Source organism: Hippichthys cyanospilos, chromosome 22 (genome assembly GCF_059441005.1).
Source record: "Hippichthys cyanospilos isolate Australia breed blue-spotted pipefish chromosome 22, RoL_Hcya_1.0, whole genome shotgun sequence".
NCBI classification, from domain to species: domain Eukaryota; kingdom Metazoa; phylum Chordata; class Actinopteri; order Syngnathiformes; family Syngnathidae; genus Hippichthys; species Hippichthys cyanospilos.
The window spans coordinates 6,542,786-6,562,442 of record NC_142390.1 but is presented as its reverse complement, the minus strand read 5'-3'; the positions used below and the strand labels follow the sequence as shown (position 1 = coordinate 6,562,442).

The 19,657-nt window shown below is 43.6% G+C and overlaps 4 protein-coding genes across 5 annotated transcripts; 3 read left to right on the top strand and 1 right to left on the bottom strand.

Annotated features, from left to right (window-relative positions):
- The first annotated feature begins 1,472 nt into the window (after positions 1–1,472).
- dhx57 (DEAH (Asp-Glu-Ala-Asp/His) box polypeptide 57) lies at positions 1,473–11,201 on the top strand. Its single transcript, XM_088406686.1, has 24 exons — positions 1,473–1,486; positions 1,606–2,066; positions 2,536–2,706; positions 2,766–3,023; positions 3,090–3,287; positions 4,227–5,041; positions 5,429–5,583; positions 5,660–5,781; positions 5,884–6,079; positions 6,170–6,294; positions 6,952–7,085; positions 7,170–7,224; positions 7,956–8,155; positions 8,230–8,346; positions 8,433–8,529; positions 8,599–8,772; positions 8,850–9,050; positions 9,152–9,428; positions 9,496–9,591; positions 9,719–9,940; positions 10,062–10,136; positions 10,222–10,356; positions 10,423–10,623; positions 10,705–11,201. Exons 3-24 carry the CDS (start codon positions 2,540–2,542, stop codon positions 10,846–10,848), a joined length of 4,164 nt encoding a protein of 1,387 aa, XP_088262812.1. The 5' UTR covers positions 1,473–1,486; positions 1,606–2,066; positions 2,536–2,539; the 3' UTR covers positions 10,849–11,201.
- A 57-nt stretch (positions 11,202–11,258) lies between these two features.
- smkr1 (small lysine rich protein 1) lies at positions 11,259–12,174 on the top strand. Its single transcript, XM_088406687.1, has 3 exons — positions 11,259–11,394; positions 11,481–11,514; positions 11,581–12,174. The coding sequence occupies exons 2-3, from the start codon at positions 11,512–11,514 to the stop codon at positions 11,824–11,826; spliced, it is 249 nt and encodes an 82-aa protein (XP_088262813.1). The 5' UTR covers positions 11,259–11,394; positions 11,481–11,511; the 3' UTR covers positions 11,827–12,174.
- stmp1 (short transmembrane mitochondrial protein 1) lies at positions 11,827–12,711 on the bottom strand. Its single transcript, XM_088406688.1, has 3 exons — positions 12,560–12,711; positions 12,353–12,406; positions 11,827–12,283 (listed from the first exon to the last, which is right to left on the bottom strand). Exons 1-3 carry the CDS (start codon positions 12,572–12,574, stop codon positions 12,212–12,214), a joined length of 141 nt encoding a protein of 46 aa, XP_088262814.1. The 5' UTR covers positions 12,575–12,711; the 3' UTR covers positions 11,827–12,211.
- A 141-nt stretch (positions 12,712–12,852) lies between these two features.
- Positions 12,853–19,335, top strand: LOC148405664 (dynamin-1-like protein). Of its 2 annotated transcripts, XM_088406640.1 has the most exons (19): positions 12,853–13,059; positions 13,451–13,592; positions 13,928–13,974; positions 14,046–14,117; positions 14,376–14,462; positions 14,522–14,684; positions 14,749–14,869; positions 15,073–15,204; positions 15,912–16,118; positions 16,184–16,304; positions 16,392–16,547; positions 16,626–16,715; positions 17,101–17,193; positions 17,310–17,363; positions 18,059–18,121; positions 18,427–18,558; positions 18,639–18,748; positions 18,804–18,963; positions 19,055–19,335. In XM_088406640.1, the coding sequence occupies exons 1-19, from the start codon at positions 12,958–12,960 to the stop codon at positions 19,109–19,111; spliced, it is 2,109 nt and encodes a 702-aa protein (XP_088262766.1). In that variant the 5' UTR covers positions 12,853–12,957; the 3' UTR covers positions 19,112–19,335. The 2 variants fall into 2 exon arrangements, with proteins under 2 accessions (XP_088262766.1, XP_088262767.1); XM_088406641.1 differs by lacking the exon at positions 18,059–18,121.
- Positions 19,336–19,657: the final 322 nt, after the last annotated feature.

Below are 19,657 nucleotides of genomic sequence, written 5' to 3'. Positions count from 1 at the left end.
TCAGTATTTTTCATACTTTATTTGTTATTTTGATTACAGTAAGTTAAATGTACTTTGGTAATTATTATTCAAAAAAAAACTTTCATATTTGACATACATGGGATTGCCAAATTCTCTTCTAAGCTCTTGCTGACACTTTTTTTTTTTTTTTTTAAACGAGTTAATTTGTGGTGAACTTCATAGCCAAAACGTGTATATTTCTAACACTTTTTTTTTTGGGGTACAAAAAATGACTTTATAGATTTTTTTTGGGAGGAGGAGGGCAATAAAATAGCACAGCGTAATGTTTCCCAACTGTGTTACTTTGTTTAAATCTCAGACTTCAGAAAGTTTCTCTCGATCTACCTTGCAACTTGGACGATTAAAAAAAAAAAAATTAATGCATACACACTCAGCTCGAAGTTGCCTTCACAAGCACAATGTTGTCATAATTTTTTTGTTATTTTTTTTAATTTTGCCAACATAAGAGTCAACATAAGTTGGGCTCCAATGGAGCATAAATACATGTTAATTTCAAACAATTCTTTTGACATTCAAGGTTTGTGTTTCTCGTAAATGTGCAGGGTCAACTTTTTGTTCAATGTTTTGAACATAAGATTGGAACGTCTCCAATTAATAATACTTGTAGAATCTCAGGTTTACATGGAAGTTATATTGCAAATGTTTTGCCACTTTTGGCTCCTGTTGCACATCATTGTCCTGAAGTTTGTTAACGTTTGTGCCAAATATGAGTGTCGTTTTAACTCTCTCACTCTTGCCTCCATTATCACGATGGTTACAAATGCCAAATATTATTTATTTTCGACTTTCGAACTGTGCAGTTTATGAAAGACATTTATTGTATCTAGCAGAATATTTCAAATGTGTTATGTTTTTTTCTGTGACATATAGCCGAGTATTTGGGGGGGGGGGGATATGTGCAAATATGGATCACAAGAGGCTTTATTTGAAATAAATACATAACATTACAGTTCCATATTAAACAATGAAAAAAAGTGCGTCCGTGGCTGATTTTTGACAAGGGGGAAGGACAAGACTAAGCACATCGAAGAAAAAACGCTTGTTTTCACTACTGTTCATGGCCGCCTGCAGTATATGATGCTACAACATAGAACAGAAAGTGATAAAAAATTGGGAGAGTAGTTCAAATTTTTTGAGCTGTTTTAGAGATGTAGCATATTGAGCTCAGTGGTTTCCATGGTGACAACGTAACGCTAATCTATTTAAAGTTGTCATGTTTTTCAAGTTTTTTGATGCATTCGTAGATGACAATAAATCTCAAAGATAACTGATTAAATCCTTAATGACACTTTTGGAATGTAAATGGTGAAAGTTTAACGAACGGTGACATGCACACTTTGTGACAGATGAGTGATGTATTGTACTGAAAAGCATTACCGGAAAAGTTGACATTTTATTGTATAGTAAAAAGCATTACCGGAAGTGAAAACTTTGACCTCAGAATTTCAACCAATCAACGGGCCTGGTAAGCGTCTAGTGCGTCACAACACGTTGTTTTAACTTATTTTAACTGTTATTTGGAAAAAAAGTTAACTTTGTACCGTGACATTCATTTTTTAATCGACACGTTGCTTATCGTTTCAGAGCTGTGCCCAAACCCAAGTTCTCTCATCTTTTCCCTGGGAGAAAGAAGCCAAAACGGTTTTCATTTGTTTGGAAGCCGGCTGGTTAGCATTTTAGCTAACATTAGCACTAGCTTCATCGCTGTAAATAAACAACAGCCGCGCTTCGCTAGACGTCACAAGAAGTTTTGTCTTTTTTTTTTTTTGCGTCCCCGGGAACTGCACATCACATAGATAGTCAACCAGGCGTGTACCTAAGTTGCGTGTACACTCAGTTGCATAATTTTCGCTTTGGCGGAGGCACAGTGTCAGCGGTCACCATCTCATCGCTCGCACAGTCCACACCGAAGCCGAGTGGCACGACAGCTTGACAAGATATGTGCCACTCCGCACTAGATGCTGCTGCTGCATGTCCACAACTGGCTTTTGTTTCGATTCACTTTACCGGAGCTCTACTATTCCAATTCAGGATCTAGATTGAAGGTAAGTGGGCCTCCAAAGTTGACAACGGTTACAATGCTCTTTTTTGATTGGCGCTTCGATTTCACGGCTAAAGTTCTTCGTTGGAGTTTGGAACTTTAGCTCTTAAAGCCTATTGAACAAAGGATTTTGCGAAAAGACTTTAGGTGTTAACATTGTCAACTCCACAAAATTCAACCAAAGTGAGACGTCCTGAATCAGATGACAGTACTGCAAACTGACTGCACTTCCTAAATGTAATCTAGACGCCTTATTAATGATTAAATTAAACGTGCATACATTTTAAACATATACCCTACCAATTGGTTACACTGATAAATATTACAATACATTCAAATTGCGTATTCAATATAATACTGCACTGTTTACAAATCTTTGTGCCACTTGCACAAATGACTACATTTGAAAGTCTCTAAGAAAAGTCGTGTACAGTGTGAAAGGTAGTTTAACTCTTTGCTGATTCTGTTTTTAGAAAAATGAGTGCAAGGAGAAGAGGTGGAAAGCCCAACAGAGGAGGAGGGAAATTTAACAGGCCGAGAGGAGGAGGAGGAGGAGGTGGAGGAGGAGGTAGAAAAGGAGGAAGTGGGCGCTGGGATGATGACGATGATGATTTCACCCTCGATTTTGCTCGTCCATCCAGCAGGTATAAACCTTCGGTGTGACACTGCCTACATTTACCCTAAAAGGGCGCTTCCCTTCCAGACCCGCAATAGCACGAGGAGGTGGCAGCGCCAAAATTGGCATTGCTGGGCGAGGAGTTCGAGATGGAGCCAACCGGACAGAGACTGTTCTCCCGAAATCCATGGCGAAGAACCAAACTTTCACCAAGGCGAGTGACAGCAGCAAGTCCGAGGCCAGCAGCTTGCCTATGCAGAAGATTTTAATGACCGACAAGAACCAGGAACTTCTCAAGGAACTGCTGTGGGACTTGCGGACACGCGACTTTGACGAGCGCAATGAGTAAGATGAGTTTAACAACAAGAGGAGCATTCAAACACTTGACATCTATTTATCTTCTGTCCTTAGTGACACCGGTTTTGATGATTTAAACGAGGAGGAAGAAGAGGAATACGATGAGGTTGACCACCGGGAGGAAGGCCAGTTCTGGACCACCACCGACGAGCCGGTGGAGAGAGCAGAGAGCCCGAGAGAATACGAGTCGGACAACGAACGTCCTCCGGCTGAACCCGTCGTCTCTTTGTTTGCGCTCGGCAAACTCTGCAGGTGATCGCGCGTCTCTCCGGTTTCGGAAAGAATGATTTTGAAAACCCATTTGGTTCTGGTACTAGGATGTCTGGTACTAGGATTGTCCACTTATTTAGCCATTTTCAGCGGGAAAAAAAATATTTTGTCTACGATAACAATTATTTTGTGTGTAGAATTCACTCATTCAGTGCCAAAGACATTTTTTAAAAAGTCCATTCCTTCAATCCCTGATGCTAATTTTATTTTTTTTCCAAACATGACTGGTACCAAATTAATTATGTACAAAATAACATAACTAATTGATGTATTTTAATACGAGTAATTGATTATTTGAGGTAAGTATTTACTGAGTTATAGATTACTTTTGATAATAAAGTACTAATGTGACTCCTTTAGGTAATAAAATACTAATAGCAAACAAACTTTAGCTAAGTAATAGGTCATTTTAATGCTGACTAGATAAAGTAATCGATTTCTTAGTACTTTATTCGCATGTAATTGATTACTTTGTGACTTATTGACATGAAGTGCCTAAAATCCATTACTAATACTTTAGTTACTTAGATACTTAAGCAGCAAAGTAAATGATTACTTAAGTCAGTTAACGTCTGCCATTTTTGACCATCCTTTAGCCAAACACTTAGAAAAATCGAAAAACAAACAAAAAAAACCCCACACAAAAATATGTCTTGGTATCGTATGAGTTAATATCTTTAATAGCATTTTAATATCACCTGTGCTCAAGGCTCGGGAAATGACCAATCATGGCTCACCTGTTGGTCATGTGACATATCCCCAAGTTGAGCTTTGATTGGTCGTTTCTCGAGACTTCGGCCCAAGTGGTCAACTTCAGTCTACAACAAGTGGGAAAATGTGTTTTTAAAAGTACTATTTGTCACTGAAAAATAACTTAGCCTTTAAGTTAATTCTCATTGACTGTATCACTGTTTGGCCCAGGTATGGCTTTGATCGGGAGCGCAGCAAGCAAGCACTGGAGTCCAACGGAGGAGAATTTGGCGTGACACTGGAGCACCTTCTTTACCAGGTTTATAGCGAGCGCTACGGACAGGAAGCGGTTTCCAGCACGGGCCTCTCCGACGCGCCCGTGGACGAGTGCCTGAACCAGAGGCAGGAGGAAGCTCTGGCGCTGGCCGCCATTTACGGCGAGCGTTTCCAGGAGCGCATTGTCAATTCCGTCTGGGTGATAAGCTTGGACGCCCTATTCCTCACAGACAACATTGGAAAAAACTACAGTGCCAATCAGAACGGCGGGAAGTCTTCTAAAAGAGTCTGCCAGTTCTACTTGAAAGGAAGAGGCTGCAGGTACGGCAGCAAGTGCAAGTTCAAGCACCAAGCGCCTGAGCGGCAGGGCCCGGCTCAGCCCGGGATCAGCAGCTATTCTCCCCCGGAGTACGAGCTGGAGATCCGTTTCCCCAAAGGCAACCGCTACCCGTCTCAAGCGCCGGTTGTGGCCTTCAGCACCAACGACGAGTCCATCAGTGCCGCCGGGAGGCTCAGCTTGACAGAAAGGTTGTTCGGGGATGCGCTAGCCGCCGCTCGAAACAAAGAACCCGTGGTTTACGCTCTGGTCAGCATGTGCGAGGAGACCGCCATGAAGGAGCTGCTCTTTGTCACGCACCACAAATACAGCAACCCACCACCCGTTGTGCTATTGCCCTCAACAGTAACTCCTGCACAAAGCAAGACCGGGACCGGCAAAGCGATGGAGGAAATCATCTGTCCCAGCAGAAGGACCGCGCCGCCTGTCGACCGTGAGAACACTTTTCCATATCCGTTATTTAAGCAAGACTTTACGAAATGTCATTTACTTCTGAGCCCCGCTATTCGAAAAGAATTGGTACCAGGCCGGTCCTTAAATAGTGAAACTCTGCATGGATTTGACCCCTGTTGAAATGCATGGGTTGGAAACAAATCTTGTTTTATTCATGATACATTTATTTTCTGACAAACATCTGAATCTGACTCAACAAAACTTATCAATCATCGCTACATAAAAAGTGCTGTACCAGGAAATAAAAAAAATTGTCATACGGGATTGGACCAGCTTTTTTATTTGTGTTTCATGAGTAAAAATGGACACAACCACAGAACATGAAAATCCAAATTCCACCCATGTCTTTTATATATTTTGTGAAAAGGGACAGTAGAGACAGAGAGGCCGGAAGAAGACGATGAGGTCTCTGTTGTCCCCGTCGAGAACGTCAGCTCTGTCAACCTGAGGAAGAGGGTGACCAATCACCCCAATCTGCTGCAAGAAAACGGCAAGCTGTGCAGAGACTTCCAAAGGAAACAGGTACACCGCAGATAAGGGCGAAACAAAAACTCTTCAATTGTGTTTCTGTGTTAATGACTCACTCTTAATTCCGTAGTCGTCCAAACGCTTCAGGTCAATGCTGGAGCAGAGGACAAAGCTGCCAGCTTGGAATGAAAGGGACAACATTCTGGATTTGTTGGACAGCTGCCAAGTGTTGGTTGTCAGCGGGATGACGGGGTGAGGCGCTCAAAAATATCCACGTGGAGACCAACACCTTGTTAGTTTTCCTTCCACCTTGTTAGAAAAATGAATGTTTTTTTTTTTAAATCACTCCTGAAGGTGCGGTAAGACCACTCAAATCCCCCAGTTCATTCTGGACTCTTCTTTGAGCGGTCCGGCGGATAAGGTGGCCAACATCATCTGCACTCAGCCGCGCCGCATCTCCGCCATCTCGGTGGCCCAGCGGGTGGCGCAGGAGCGCGCCGAGAGCCTTGGCCACTCCGTGGGCTACCAGATCCGCCTGGAGAGTGTCAGGGTGCGTACAGATAATCGTCAAGCGAAAAGGGAAGGAGAAACACATTTTTCAACTCTGCCTTGTCACTCTCGCTCCTCGCGCTGCATTTAGTCATCTGCCACCAGGCTGCTTTACTGCACCACGGGAGTGTTGCTGAGAAGGCTGAAGGGCGACGCGGACCTTCAAGGGGTCACCCACGTCATCGTGGATGAGGTGCACGAGCGCACGGAGGAGAGGTCCGTTTCTGCTCGGAAAAACTTTTGATGCACACCGTGACGTTTTTAAGGACATGAATTCTTGTCATGCGTCTTTGTGGTACGAGTAGTTGGATGGGTGGCAAATTTAACACATGCTTAATTTATGTTGCGCTGTGTATTTTAAAATATAGGATGTGTAAAGTAGTGACTACTAGGTCAGTTCTTTTCAAAACTGCCTTGCATTGCTCTCCTAATTATTGTTTGTGAAAATGAAAAGATGTGCTTTTTTTGAAGGTCTGCAGAATGACCTCATCAACAAAATATATTTTTAAGGATGCAAGGTTGTGATACGGATTTATGTTGAATAATTGATGACACTGGTGCGACTATTGACCTGCTGTAAATATACATAATAAAGGGTAAAATATTGGACAAATATTGGCTATATGGTTGATTGGCGGATATCTGAAGGCCTATGATTGGCTGGCTGATTAATTGGTCCAGCCTAGTTTCATAACTTGCTCAAATGCCACAATTAAGTAAATAAACCACCCATCACAAATTTTACCACTTCCATTTTTAAAATGATGAATCAAAGAAATGTGATTTTTTTTTGCCTAATGTACCTTATATAGCACCTGATTTTTGTCACAAAAAATGAAGGAAGGGCATTCTCTTAATTTATGTTCTTTCCAGTGACTTCCTCCTTTTGGTCCTCAAAGACCTGATTGTTCAGAGACCGGACTTGAAGATTATCCTCATGAGCGCCACTCTGAAGGCCAACCTCTTCTCAGAATATTTCTACGACTGTTCTACTGTACACATACCCGGTAAAAAAGAAAAAAACAATCCTCTTTTATTTGTACCATTTTTTGAGGTGGTTTTCCTCTGTTAATATTGTTCAATCTGTCCAGGTCGTACTTTCCCTGTTACTCAGTTTTTCCTGGAGGATGTCATTTTTTTAACCCGGTCAGTGTTTTATGAAAAAAAAATCTATCTATCTATCCTATCTATCTATCTATCTATCTATCTATCTATCTATCTATCTATCTATCTATCTATCTATCTATCTATCTATCTATCTATCTATCTATCTATCTATCTATCTATCTATCTATCTATCTATCTATCTATCTATCTATCTATCTATCTATCTATCTATCTATCTATCTATCTATCTATCTATCTATCTATCTATCTATCTATCTATCTATCTATCTATTTAGATCGAGTATTAACAGGCTGTTAGATCCATCTATCTATCTATCTATCTATCTATCTATCTATCTATCTATCTATCTATCTATCTATCTATCTATCTATCTATCTATCTATTTAGATCGAGTATTAACAGGCTGTTAGATCCATCTATCTATCTATCTATCTATCTATCTATCTATCTATCTATCTATCTATCTATCTATCTATCTATTTAGATCGAGTATTAACAGGCTGTTAGATCCATCTATCTATCTATCTATCTATCTATCTATCTATCTATCTATCTATCTATCTATCTATCTATCTATCTATCTATCTATCTATCTATCTATCTATCTATCTATCTATCTATCTATCTATCTATCTATCTATCTATCTATCTATCTATCTATCTATCTATCCATCCATCCAGATCGAGTATTAACAGGCTGTTAGATCTATCTATCTAAATATGAACACTTTTTTTTTTTCTTTTAAAGCTATGTAATGGAAGACGGCAGTCCTTACATGCGCCCAAGGGGGCAAAACTCTTCCAGTAAGCACGGAGGAAGAGGAGACATTGTGGACACCTTGGGGGACGACATGTGGAACTTCATGTCTTTCACGAAAAAGGACTTTGTCAAGGACTCGGTGCCCGACCAGCAGCTCAGCCTCCAGGAACTCACGATTCGGTTCAAAGGTGAACTGAGGATGAGCGTCACTGATGATTAAACAACCGCAAGATCCCAACGAGTTATTTTGCTCTTGACGCAGACTGTAAAGCATCTGTGCTGAAGACCATTGCTGCCATGGACCTGGACAAGATCAACATGGACCTCATAGAAAACCTGCTAGAGTGGATTGTTGATGGAAATCACAGTTACCCGCCAGGCAAGAATCGCTTCTTCAGCAAATTGATACGAACGTTTTTGACTGCAATCTTCAACTTGGATCCATGTTTCGTGTGTGCGCTCCAGGTGCAGTGCTCGTGTTTCTTCCCGGCCTGGCTGAGATCAAGATGCTTTTCGAGCAGCTGCAGTCAAACAGGAAGTTCAACAACAGGCGCACGGACAGGTGAGACTCCCTTTAAACGTAATAAGAATTGTGATCATTATTCAGAGCCTTGTGTGTGACCTCCATCAGATGTGTGGTGTACCCGCTCCACTCCACTCTGTCCAATGAGGAGCAGCAGGCCGTCTTCAGTCGCCCGCCGGAGGGCGTCACGAAGATCATCATCTCCACCAACATCGCCGAGACCTCGGTCACCATCGACGACGTGGTCTATGTCATCGACTGCGGCAAGATGAAGGAGAAAAGGTGACTTTGCAACCTCGGAAGGAAACACCTGAGGCCAGTGACGGCATTTGATGCGAGTGCGCCGGCGCCGTTTTCAGGTACGACGCGTCCAAAAGCATGGAGAGCCTGGAGGACTCCTGGGTTTCACGGGCTAACGCGCTTCAGAGAAAGGGCAGGGCAGGCCGCGTGGCCTCTGGGGTCTGCTTCCACCTCTTTACCAGCCACTGCTTCCTACACCAGCTGGCCGAGCAACAGCTCCCCGAGATCCAGAGGGTCCCCCTGGAGCAGCTTTGCCTCCGGTAGGTCCATCTGTTTTGCATTTAAAAAAAAAAAGGTCAAGTAAGACAAGATTAATTCATTAATTGAATTTATTGCACCCTTTTTTGGATGCGTCCAACAGCATCAAGATCCTGGACGTGTTTTCTGAGCAGACGTTAGAGTCCGTCTTCCAACGCCTCATCGAGCCGCCGGCCACCGGCAGCTTGGACGCAGCCAAGCGGCGCCTCCAGGACCTGGGCGCCCTGACGGCCGAGGAGAAGCTCACCCCGTTGGGCTACCATCTGGCCTGCCTGCCCGTGGACGTGCGCGTGGGCAAGCTGATGCTGTTTGGCGCCATCTTCCGCTGCCTTGATCCGGCGCTCACCATCGCTGCCAGTCTCGCCTTCAAGTCACCTTTTGTAAGAGGCTCCATTTGGACTATTATGGCTTTGGTAGCATATATGTAATGCTTGCTCTGTCCTCAAGGTGTCGCCGTGGGACAAGCGAGAGGAGGCCAAAGAGAAGAAATTGGCCTTTGCAGTCACCTGTAGTGACCATCTGGCCCTCCTCCAGGCATACAAGGTATTTTTCTCTACAGTCTCAGATTTTAGTTTTATCATAAAGATCCTCATCAATGACTGTTCCTTTTAAATGGCACAATGTAGCAGTTAGGCATGTTTACAATATGTACTTTTTTTTTTTTAAATAGGGTTGGTGCATCGCCGAAAAGTCCGCTCACCTATCCGGCCCACATTATTGCCGGGAGAACTTCCTGTCCCTGCGGATTCTGAAGGAAATCGCTTCTCTGAAGCGGCAGTTTGCCGAGCTGCTGTCCGACATCGGTTTCATCAAAGAGGGGCTGAAGTCCAGGGTGATCGAGCGACTGGGCTCCAAAGGTTCCGACGGGGTTCTCGAGGCTACTGGTCCCGAGGTACCGCATCTGTCAACATGTGTTCATCATTTATTCGAATGGACTCCTTCAGTGCCAATATGGACGTCAAAGATCCAGATGAGTTTAAAATGATTTTTTTTTTTGTATTTGGCTGTTCTAGGCAAATCTAAATGCAGATAACATCCCTCTGATGTCTGCCATGCTGTGTGCTGCCCTCTATCCAAATGTGGTGCAGGTACTCGTTTCCTCGTGAATTATTTTTTTTTCTCCAAAGTTCATGAAAGCGTCGTAACACTCGGCAATCTCCTTTGGGTCTCCAGGTCCAGGCCCCTCAGGGGCTTTACAAGATGAGCGTCAAAGGCGCCGTGAAGATGCTCCCCAAGGCCAACGAGCTGCGCTTCCTGACCAAGAGCGACGGCTGCGTCTACATCCACCCCTCGTCAGTCAACTACAACGTAAGCAGGAGGGGGGGGGTTAACTGAACGCAGCTCCTACTCCAGGATGTTCCTTCTGCGCTCAAGGTCCGCAAGTACCCCAGCTCCTACCTGGTGTACCTGGAGAAGGTGAAAACCAGTCGGGTCTTCATCCGGGACTGCAGCACAGTGTCCGTGTACGCTTTGGTGCTATTCGGGGGCGGGGAGGTCAACGTGGACATGCACGAGGGCCAGTTTGTCATCTCCCTCGACGACGGATGGATTCGATTTTCTGCCGATTCTCACCAGGTCACCGGCATAAGTTTATAAACGGTCATAAGTTTGGAAACACGTTTCACGCTCTTAAATCTGATTTATTGTTGAATCCAGGTGGCTGAGCTGGTAAAGGAGCTGCGCTGGGAGCTGGACCGCCTGCTGGAGGACAAAATCCGGAACCCCAGCATGGACTTGTGCAGCTGCCCTCGCGGTTCCCGCATCATCCGCATGATTGTCAACCTCATTTCTACTCAGTAGAGGTCACTCACATCGTTTCAAATTAGCTGGGTGAAATAGAAATCCATGGCAAAGCCCTTTTCGAAATGCACATGGCGATTGCTGTCATGTTTTTCAAACCATAAACATTTCCTATGCATGCTGTTCCTGTGTTATTGGTTTATTTCTTGTATCCATATTGGATGCATTGAATGCACAATGACTGTGCACTTAATGACAAAAAAAATACACTTGCGTCTGCATGTTTTTCACATTTATCTTGATCTGAATGTATTTGCACGCTCGCAATGTGACTCCAAGGGCTTTGTGAATCTGGGAAGTTACCAAAGAATTTTGTCTTGAAATGTTTAAAATAAACAAAGCAAGGGACCTTGTTGGCTTTTATTTGCGTCTTTTTGTTCTCTGTGACATTTTGGCGCCGAGTCTTTTACGTTACAGGCTTGGTTGGGGGAGAGGCGAGGTGTTTCATTGTAAGCTCTAGTCAGTGCTGTTACCATGACAACGGAGGCGTAAACAAACAAGCCAGCCCAATGCCTTTGTTAGCTTATCAAGCACTGCAACAAACTGGTAAGCTTTTTTTGTTACATTTCTCTTATTTTTTTAAGAAACTTTTTGTGGAGCATTCAAAACTGATGTGTGAACAATTTTAACAGATGGGCTGATTGTGAATCTCTTCTCGCACCCATGGTAAGGTTTTATTTGTCTAATGTGCCAATAGCAAACGGTAACTCTTTATTCCCCCCCCCCCCAAAGTCCACCAAGACCACAAAATCAAGATCCCACAGCTCCAAACCCACCAAAAAATCCAAACTTCCAAAAGCAGCCAAGATGATTTCCACTGGAGACAAAACGACCATAAAAGACGTCGACATTTTAAGTGCGGCAGCCATGCAGAACATTTACTATATCGCTCACAATGCCGCCGCCTGCTTGGAGCTTAGAGGATACGGCTGGTCCAAGGATAAGAGAAAAACCAAGAAACGGAAAAGGTCCAAGTAATTTCCTGTGAATGGGTTTGGATTTTATTTCTCAAGTATTAGAGGTGCGCAGATACACATTTTCTTAATTCATGAGACAAAAGCCTAATTGGATTGATCAGCAACTTAATTGGAAGCTGAATTTGTTCAAATTGTATTTTCAGGTCACCAAAACTTATGTGCCAAAAGAGTTTTACAAAACCATAATGTGTATACATTTTAAATCCATCCATCTCATAGAAATATAGTAATGTAACATTTCCGTGAAACAATTTGCATCAGGCACTGTCATTGTTCCCCGTACATAAATTTGAAAGATATAAAATGTAAGCTTGTAGTGCAAGCCTGTGAAATAAATAGATGTTCTGCAGAGTGCATATTTTTTATGTTAACATCCTCAAAGTTCGTCACTCCGGTGGCTTCTTCTTGGCCTCCACGTCCTTCTTGAACGCTTCGATTTTCTTGGCTATGTTTGGTACCTTGAAGACAAAACCCAGTGCAATGCAGATGAAGCTAGATAAAATGATTGGAAATAAATTTCAACTTACGTCGTAGTTCTGAGCGAGGTATATCCCCACGACATTGCCCAAAGTGAATCCAGCCTGAAAGATAACCGCACAATTTTAAGGGCATTCATATTCGTGTTGGATTATGTGCTGAAAGTAACACTGCTTATCTTGAAGTTTAAATTTAAGCTAGCCATCATTCCAAGTCCCGTAAATCGTCGATGAAGTGCAAAGGTAGATTCGACTCACCAAGAACTGAAGCATAGTGCAGTATTAAGGGGTGAAAGATGGCAGACTTATTTTGGAGGAAAAATCGTGAGGAAAAAAAAGTTAATACGTTAAAGCTTTGAGGCTACCCAAACAACCTACGTGTGTCAAAGCTAGGCTGTCAAAACAATGTGTTGACGCATGCGCGAGAGTTGGAGCCGATTGTCACGTCTCGCGTCGTTTTACGGATCCTGTTTTGTAGTCTTTTCCCCAAACGTGGGCCGCAATCGTGTGCGGTAAGAAAACTACAACTCCCACAGTTGCTGTCTCAAACGCAGCTGCTGTTGTCGCAATGGTGGCGACGCCGAGACATTGAATGACTTTGGCTCCATCACGAAGAGCAGCCGGACAACTCGTCTTATTGTCGCCAAACCGAAGACATGGAGGCGCTTATTCCTGTCATTAACAAGCTCCAGGATGTCTTCAACACTGTGGGTGCGGACATTATCCAGCTCCCCCAAATAGCCGTTGTGGGGACTCAGGTATAGTAAAAGGCTACGATAACCGGTCATGAAAAGCACCTGGTGATGATCATTTAGCTAGCCGATGATTGTTATTATTTCCGAATGCAAGTGGGCTTTATGGAACACGTTTATAACGCGCAAGCGCATCCAGCACAAGCAGTGGAAAGACTGACACCCTTTATTCAGAGCTAATTTAAGCATCCTGAACACCCTGCTGGCCAAAGTAGGACACTTACATGCCTAGCTGTATTGTTCACCATCATCATCATCATTCAAACTCATCATCACCACCAACGAACTGTAAAAATACCAAATAGTACTTTCCTGTTGGGTTTTTTAGTCGATGTTTGATACAGCAATGAAAACTGTGTTGATCACACTTTAAAGTCTGCGCTTGTTACATCTACAGAGCAGCGGTAAGAGTTCTGTCCTGGAAAGCCTTGTGGGCCGTGACCTGCTTCCCCGCGGGACCGGCATCGTTACTAGGCGGCCTCTCATCCTACAGCTGGTCCACGTTGATCCGGGAGATGCCAGGAAAAACGAAGGCGGCGGTAGGCACCGACTTTTCACCCCACCCCTGAGGAGACCTTTTTAGTTTTTGCATCTCTTCCTCTTCCTTTTTGAGTGTTCTCAGGGGTATCCTGACAATGATTTTTTTTCTGTTGCCATTGAATCGCTTGCAGAATCCATGGTGTGAAAAACCTCCACAAAGGTGCATTGTATATATGCGAATCATTTATGAACAAGTGTTATGTTTCTTTGACCCCCCCAGCTTTAGTGGAGCCCCGTTGTCACCCTGCAACATCCTTCACACAGTAGTTGCCAGTCTTGTTTCGTGTCTCGACTGAATTGGTCAGGTTCTAAAATGTGCTTTTATGTTGTACAGACAAAGAGGGCGAAGAGTGGGGGAAGTTTCTGCACACCAAAAATAAGGTGGGTTTGCTTCAATGCATGACATCAATCAATCCTTTTTTTTTTGGTTGATATTTTTCTTTTTGGGCCAGATCTACACTGATTTCGATGAAATCAGGCAAGAAATCGAAGCTGAAACCGAGCGAGTGTCAGGGAACAATAAGGTAAGTTTTTTGTTTGTTTCTTTTGTTTTTTTGCTACATCACTGCCACTTTTCCACTCAAGGAAATCTAGTTCTTTGCAGCTTGTGCCACTAGTTAAAAATACTGCTTGCATTTATTTTTATTTGACAGCAGAGGGCAGTACAAAAAAGCCGCACTCATATACTTTAATAGGGGCACATAATTGTGAAGATTTTTTTTTTTGCCTTGCGATACTCTTGTAAAATTGTCAGCATGTGCATGCATTTGTTTCCTGTGCAGGGCATCAGTGATGATCCCATTCACCTGAAGATATTTTCCCCCCACGTTGTCAACCTGACCCTGGTGGATCTACCCGGCATCACCAAGGTAACAAGGCCCTCCTAAACCCAGCATCCGCCCGGCTGAACATGCAAATTCTGTGTCAGGTTCCTGTGGGAGATCAGCCCAAAGATATCGAGATCCAAATCCGAGATCTCATCCTCAAGCACATCTCCAACCCCAACTGTATCATATTAGCCGTCACCGCCGCCAACACTGATATGGCCACGTCGGAGGCCCTGAAGGTTGCCCGGGAGGTGGACCCTGACGGTAAAGTTCAAATTCTATTAGAGGAGTCCCCCCGCAATAAAATCTCTGACATCTGATCCTCCAGGCAGAAGGACTTTGGCCGTGGTGACCAAACTGGACCTGATGGACGCCGGTACCGACGCCATGGACGTGCTGCTCGGGCGAGTCATTCCTGTCAAGCTGGGACTCATCGGTGTGGTCAACAGGTTAGCAACACCCCTGCACACATTCAACAAGGACCTCCCACATAAGTGCTCTGATGTACGGGTCAATATGCATTGCTTATTTATTTATGGTCACTTACTGTAATCAAAGTCTGGCTTTTGTCTGCATTAAAAATTCATAATGAATATCCCCAAAGCAGCAATCTCTATATGTAGAATATAATACTGTTATATGATGTTTGCAGGAGTCAGCTGGACATCAACAATAAAAAGTCCGTGGCTGACGCTATTCGGGATGAACACGCCTTCCTGCAGAAGAAGTATCCCTCGCTTGCGAATAGGAACGGGACCAAATACCTGGCGAGGACACTGAATAGGTCAGTCTCATATGAAATTAGTTTACGGCTCCTGTTGCGAAAATCTGTTTTATTCTATTTCTTAACTTTAATAACCTTGGTTTAGTCCAGATAACGCTGATCATTCTTGATCTTTCTTTTTCATATGTTTGTTTAAATAACTCAATTTAGCAAGTTGCTTGATGCTCCAATGAATTTGCTCTTAACGCTTTCAATCCCAAACACATATTTTTACTTTTCTCAGCAGTCCAGACATTTATCACCAATCTTTTTTTTTTTTTTTTTTAATAAATGGATACTGTAGAATATGAAACTCGTGGCCAGCCCCCCTTAATATTATGCCAATTGAGCACTGTTGTAATGGCGTTATATAGCTACACAAACTGTTATTTTGCCATCAAAAACACATTTTTACCGTTTTTGTTCATGTTTTATCGAAGGGAAGGACTGTTGAGATATTTTGGATGCTACTAAAAATATGTATTTATGTCAAAGTCACTGGTGTGCAGAAAACTCATCTTTTTACAAAAAAAATCCCCAAAATAGCTTGGTGTCACTCAAATGACCTGTTTTCAAATAATAATCACTAAAGAACGCAACGAGATAGAATCTTACCTAACATAATCGAATACTTCATGCATTTAATACCCACTTGAAATGTTACGCCAGCTGTACTCCCATCCCCATGTGAGGGTAAAGCGTTTTCCATTTCCCCGCCCTCCTGTCAGACTCCTGATGCATCACATCCGCGACTGTTTGCCGGAGCTGAAGACGCGGATCAACGTGCTCGCCGCCCAGTACCAATCGCTTCTGAGCAGCTACGGCCAGCCCGTGGAGGACCAGAGCGCCACCTTGCTCCAGCTCATCACCAAGTTCGCCACCGAGTACTGCAACACCATCGAGGGCACGGCCAAATACATCGAGACGGCGGAACTGTGAGCGAAAAGGCCTTTTCTTACTTCGCGGCGACAATTTACGTCACAGATCTTCTCCACTTCAGGTGTGGGGGAGCCCGAATTTGTTACATATTCCACGAGACTTTTGGCCGTACTTTGGAGTGTGTGGATCCCCTGGGAGGCCTCAGCACCATTGACATCCTAACAGCCATAAGGAACGCAACGGTAAGTGCTGCTTTACTTGATGTTTTTCTTTTTTTCCCCCCCGCTCCATCCCAATGGCTGACATTTGACCTTGTCATCCCGCGTCAGGGCCCCCGCCCCTCCCTCTTTGTGCCCGAGGTCTCCTTCGAGCTGCTGGTGAAGAAGCAGGTGAAACGCCTGGAGGAGCCCAGCCTGCGCTGTGTGGAGCTGGTCCACGAGGAGATGCAGCGGATCATCCAGCACTGCAGCAACTACAGCACGCAGGTACGAGGGGACCCGGTCGGCTTTTTTTTTTTTTTTCTTTTCCTCGGCTGCTTGTGCTAATACGGACCGGTCCACCAGGAGCTGCAGAGATTCCCTAAACTTCATGAGGCCATCGTGGAGGTAGTCACGTCCCTCTTGAGGAAGCGGCTGCCCATCACTAATGAGATGGTATCATTATCTTTTTTTTTTTTTCTCCCATCTCCTATAAATAATATGGAAGCCCCTTCCGCTCATGATTCATTTATTTATTAAGTATAAAATGTTGGTTTTAGGTAAGCACCTTTTGAAACACATGACTTTATGAAGCTATCATTTACTTGTTCTTGACTATATGTGTTTCTTAATTAGAAAAGAAAAACTCCATTGGAGGATTTCTGACAGTCTAAACAAAACATAAAAAAGTTTTTTGACAAGCAAAAATGAAAGTAACGAGAACAGGGGTGTCCACAAACCTTTTCCTTTGAGGACCACATTCAGGCCATGTTTTTTTTTTTTTTATATTTGTGTTGAAAAGCTTGTTTGAATGCTTAAGTTAAGCGTTCTGTTGCACGAGGTCCACAACTTGGTTGCCATCGAGCTGGCTTACATCAACACAAAGCATCCGGACTTTGCCGACGCCTGCGGGGTCATGAACAACAACATTGAGGTGGGTGCTTACCTCCAAAACACATTTTCAGGATAACAAATGTGTTTTCTTCTATTTTTGTTGTCTTTTATGCGGAAGAACATATTTTATTGTATTTGATTTGTGTGTGTGGATAGGAGCAACGGAGAAACCGAATGAGAGAAATGCCCACCACTGTGCCCAGGGAAAAGGTGCGATTTCTTTTCAACCGTCGTGCACACACTTTGCAAATTATAGACATTGCAATTTTTTTTTCCTGATTGTGTAAATGCTTTCAAAGGCATAATTGAAGTTAATTATGAATATTTTTTCCCTACAACCACTTTGTTCAGTGGCATCAGTTTTATCCATATATATGTAAATTACATGTAATAACACCCACAAAAAATGGAAAAATGATATGGTTTGTCTACAGCCATCTACTGTTTTGAGGTGAAACAATTCAACAAAGAATTTTCGGTTTAATTACATAGTTTGACTGCCGCTCCACAGAACGTTGTAAAAATCGCAAGAAAATCAATGTAATAAATCCTATTAAAATGCATCTCAAAAAAGGCAAATAAAATGATTTTATATGGTCCAAAATTTGGACAATTATTATTTTTGTACACAAAATCACGCATGTCCAATTGCGATCACATAGAATCATTGCAATTTATTCATTTGCTGGAAATTTCAGTTTCCTAGTGTTTTTTTCCCCCATTGATTCTTTTATGATATAAAAAAAATCAAAGGAATTTCCATAATCTTCCATAAATGGTCAAAGATTTTGAGGTGTTGTAATAGGGAGTGCAGCCGTTTAAAATATTTCCTCAAGGAAACACAGCCACAGGAGTTTGGACGGCACTTGTCCATCCTCTTTGTCCTCATTTGATCTCTCCGCCAGTCTGTTTGCAAAGGCCCGGCTGCAGTTTCTGGCGAAGCCCCCGCGTCAGAAGACGGCGCCAAGGTGGGCAGCTGCTGGCCTTGCGTCTGGCTGGCTGTGTTGATGGATGGCTTAGCTTGTATCCTAATCTTTCTTTTTTCTTTTTTTTTTCCCTCCCCGCCACACGCCATGCATTTTCTGTCCCCAAGCCTTTGTGGACTTGCACTAACAATGTGTTTACTCCAGCCTTGACCCGTCATCCTTATGTCCTAAAACTCTTGGTTTTCTTTTGCATTCTGAGCTGGTGTAAGGTGTAAAACCTCACAGGAGTACAATGGATCTTGACAACGTTGAATTTCTCACGCTGCTGCTGCTTTTTTTCATTTCAGGCTCCGGCTCCTGGGCCGCAGGGCGAGCCTGACAGCGCAGGCACCTGGAGGGGGATGCTGAAGAAAGGTGAGGACGGTTCAGGCTCAGGTCCGGGAAGCCCTCTTAAAGGAGCCGTCAACCTGCTGGACGTGGTGACTTTTCTCTCTTTGTCCTCCTCGATTTGTTAAAAGGGGCATTGTTGGTCGAATAATGTCTCCTTTTGGACTCGTAGCCGGTGCCGGTGGCCAGGAAGCTGTCGTCGCGTGAGCAGCGGGACTGCGAGGTCATTGAACGTCTCATCAAGTCCTACTTCCTGATTGTGCGCAAGAACATCCAAGACAGGTAAGCGGATGAACGATTTAGCGTCGTGCCGCGACTCAGCCATTCTGCTCCTCAGCGTGCCCAAAGCCGTGATGCACTTCCTGGTCAACCATGTGAAGGACAGCCTCCAGAGCGAGCTGGTGGGGCAGCTCTACAAGTCGGGCCTCCTCAACGACCTGCTGACCGAGTCGGAGGATATGGCCCAGCGGCGCAAGGAAGCCGCTGACATGCTGCAGGTAAAATCCGCTCATAAAACCCCAACCCCACAGAAGCAATTGAAAGTTTCTTAACCGTTCTCCTGCTGTTGTTATTTTTTGATGGATGCAGGCTTTGCAGAAAGCAAGCCAGGTGATAGCTGAGATCAGAGAAACTCATCTGTGGTGAATTGAATGCCACTGGAAAAATGCACTGAAGCCTCCTCTTAAACGTATGCGCCATTACAAGACACATACACTGAAGATAATGTAAATACAGTAGGTTGATCACAGAAGGCCTGTCGTGACACTGTAACATTTTATTTATTATGAGCAGATGTCCAAATGTGATGTGTATTTGTTTTTGGCGATGCCATGTACCACACCGCTACACTAATAGACAAGTCAAAAGTCTTTCTGGCTTTATGTGTTCATTTACAGTCTGGACTAAGAAAGAGTCTCCAGAAGTCACCAAAAAAAGTAGCAGGTGTTCATTTTAGGTGGACTGGGTGAGCTTTTGACCACTGAACGATGAATTGCAGAGAAAAAAAAAATCAAAGCTTCAATAAATTAATTCCCCGGGTTACACTGCCGTCTTGTGGTCAATAAAGTTCATTCCCGGGTTACACTGCCATCTTGTGGCCATATTAAATCACTACCGCAAATATAATTCCTTCTTATCTCCTATTTTAACAGCCTTGCACGTTGTGTCCGCAGATTTGGACACCGCTGTAAA

Excerpts from the sequence above, each read along its gene's own strand:
- dhx57 (XM_088406686.1), top strand. The coding sequence starts at position 2,540 with ATGAGTGCAAGGAGAAGAGGTGGAAAGCCCAACAGAGGAGGAGGGAAA. Across the intron at positions 5,782-5,883 it reads GTTGTCAGCGGGATGACGGG|GTGCGGTAAGACCACTCAAA; the intron begins GTGAGGCGCTCA and ends TCACTCCTGAAG. Across the intron at positions 8,347-8,432 it reads AAATCACAGTTACCCGCCAG|GTGCAGTGCTCGTGTTTCTT; the intron begins GCAAGAATCGCT and ends TGTGCGCTCCAG.
- stmp1 (XM_088406688.1), bottom strand. Across the intron at positions 12,284-12,352 it reads ACCTCGCTCAGAACTACGAC|GTACCAAACATAGCCAAGAA; the intron begins GTAAGTTGAAAT and ends TTTGTCTTCAAG.
- LOC148405664 (XM_088406640.1), top strand. The coding sequence starts at position 12,958 with ATGGAGGCGCTTATTCCTGTCATTAACAAGCTCCAGGATGTCTTCAAC. Across the intron at positions 16,716-17,100 it reads TGCCCATCACTAATGAGATG|GTCCACAACTTGGTTGCCAT; the intron begins GTATCATTATCT and ends CTGTTGCACGAG. Across the intron at positions 18,122-18,426 it reads CGTCAGAAGACGGCGCCAAG|GCTCCGGCTCCTGGGCCGCA; the intron begins GTGGGCAGCTGC and ends TTTTCATTTCAG.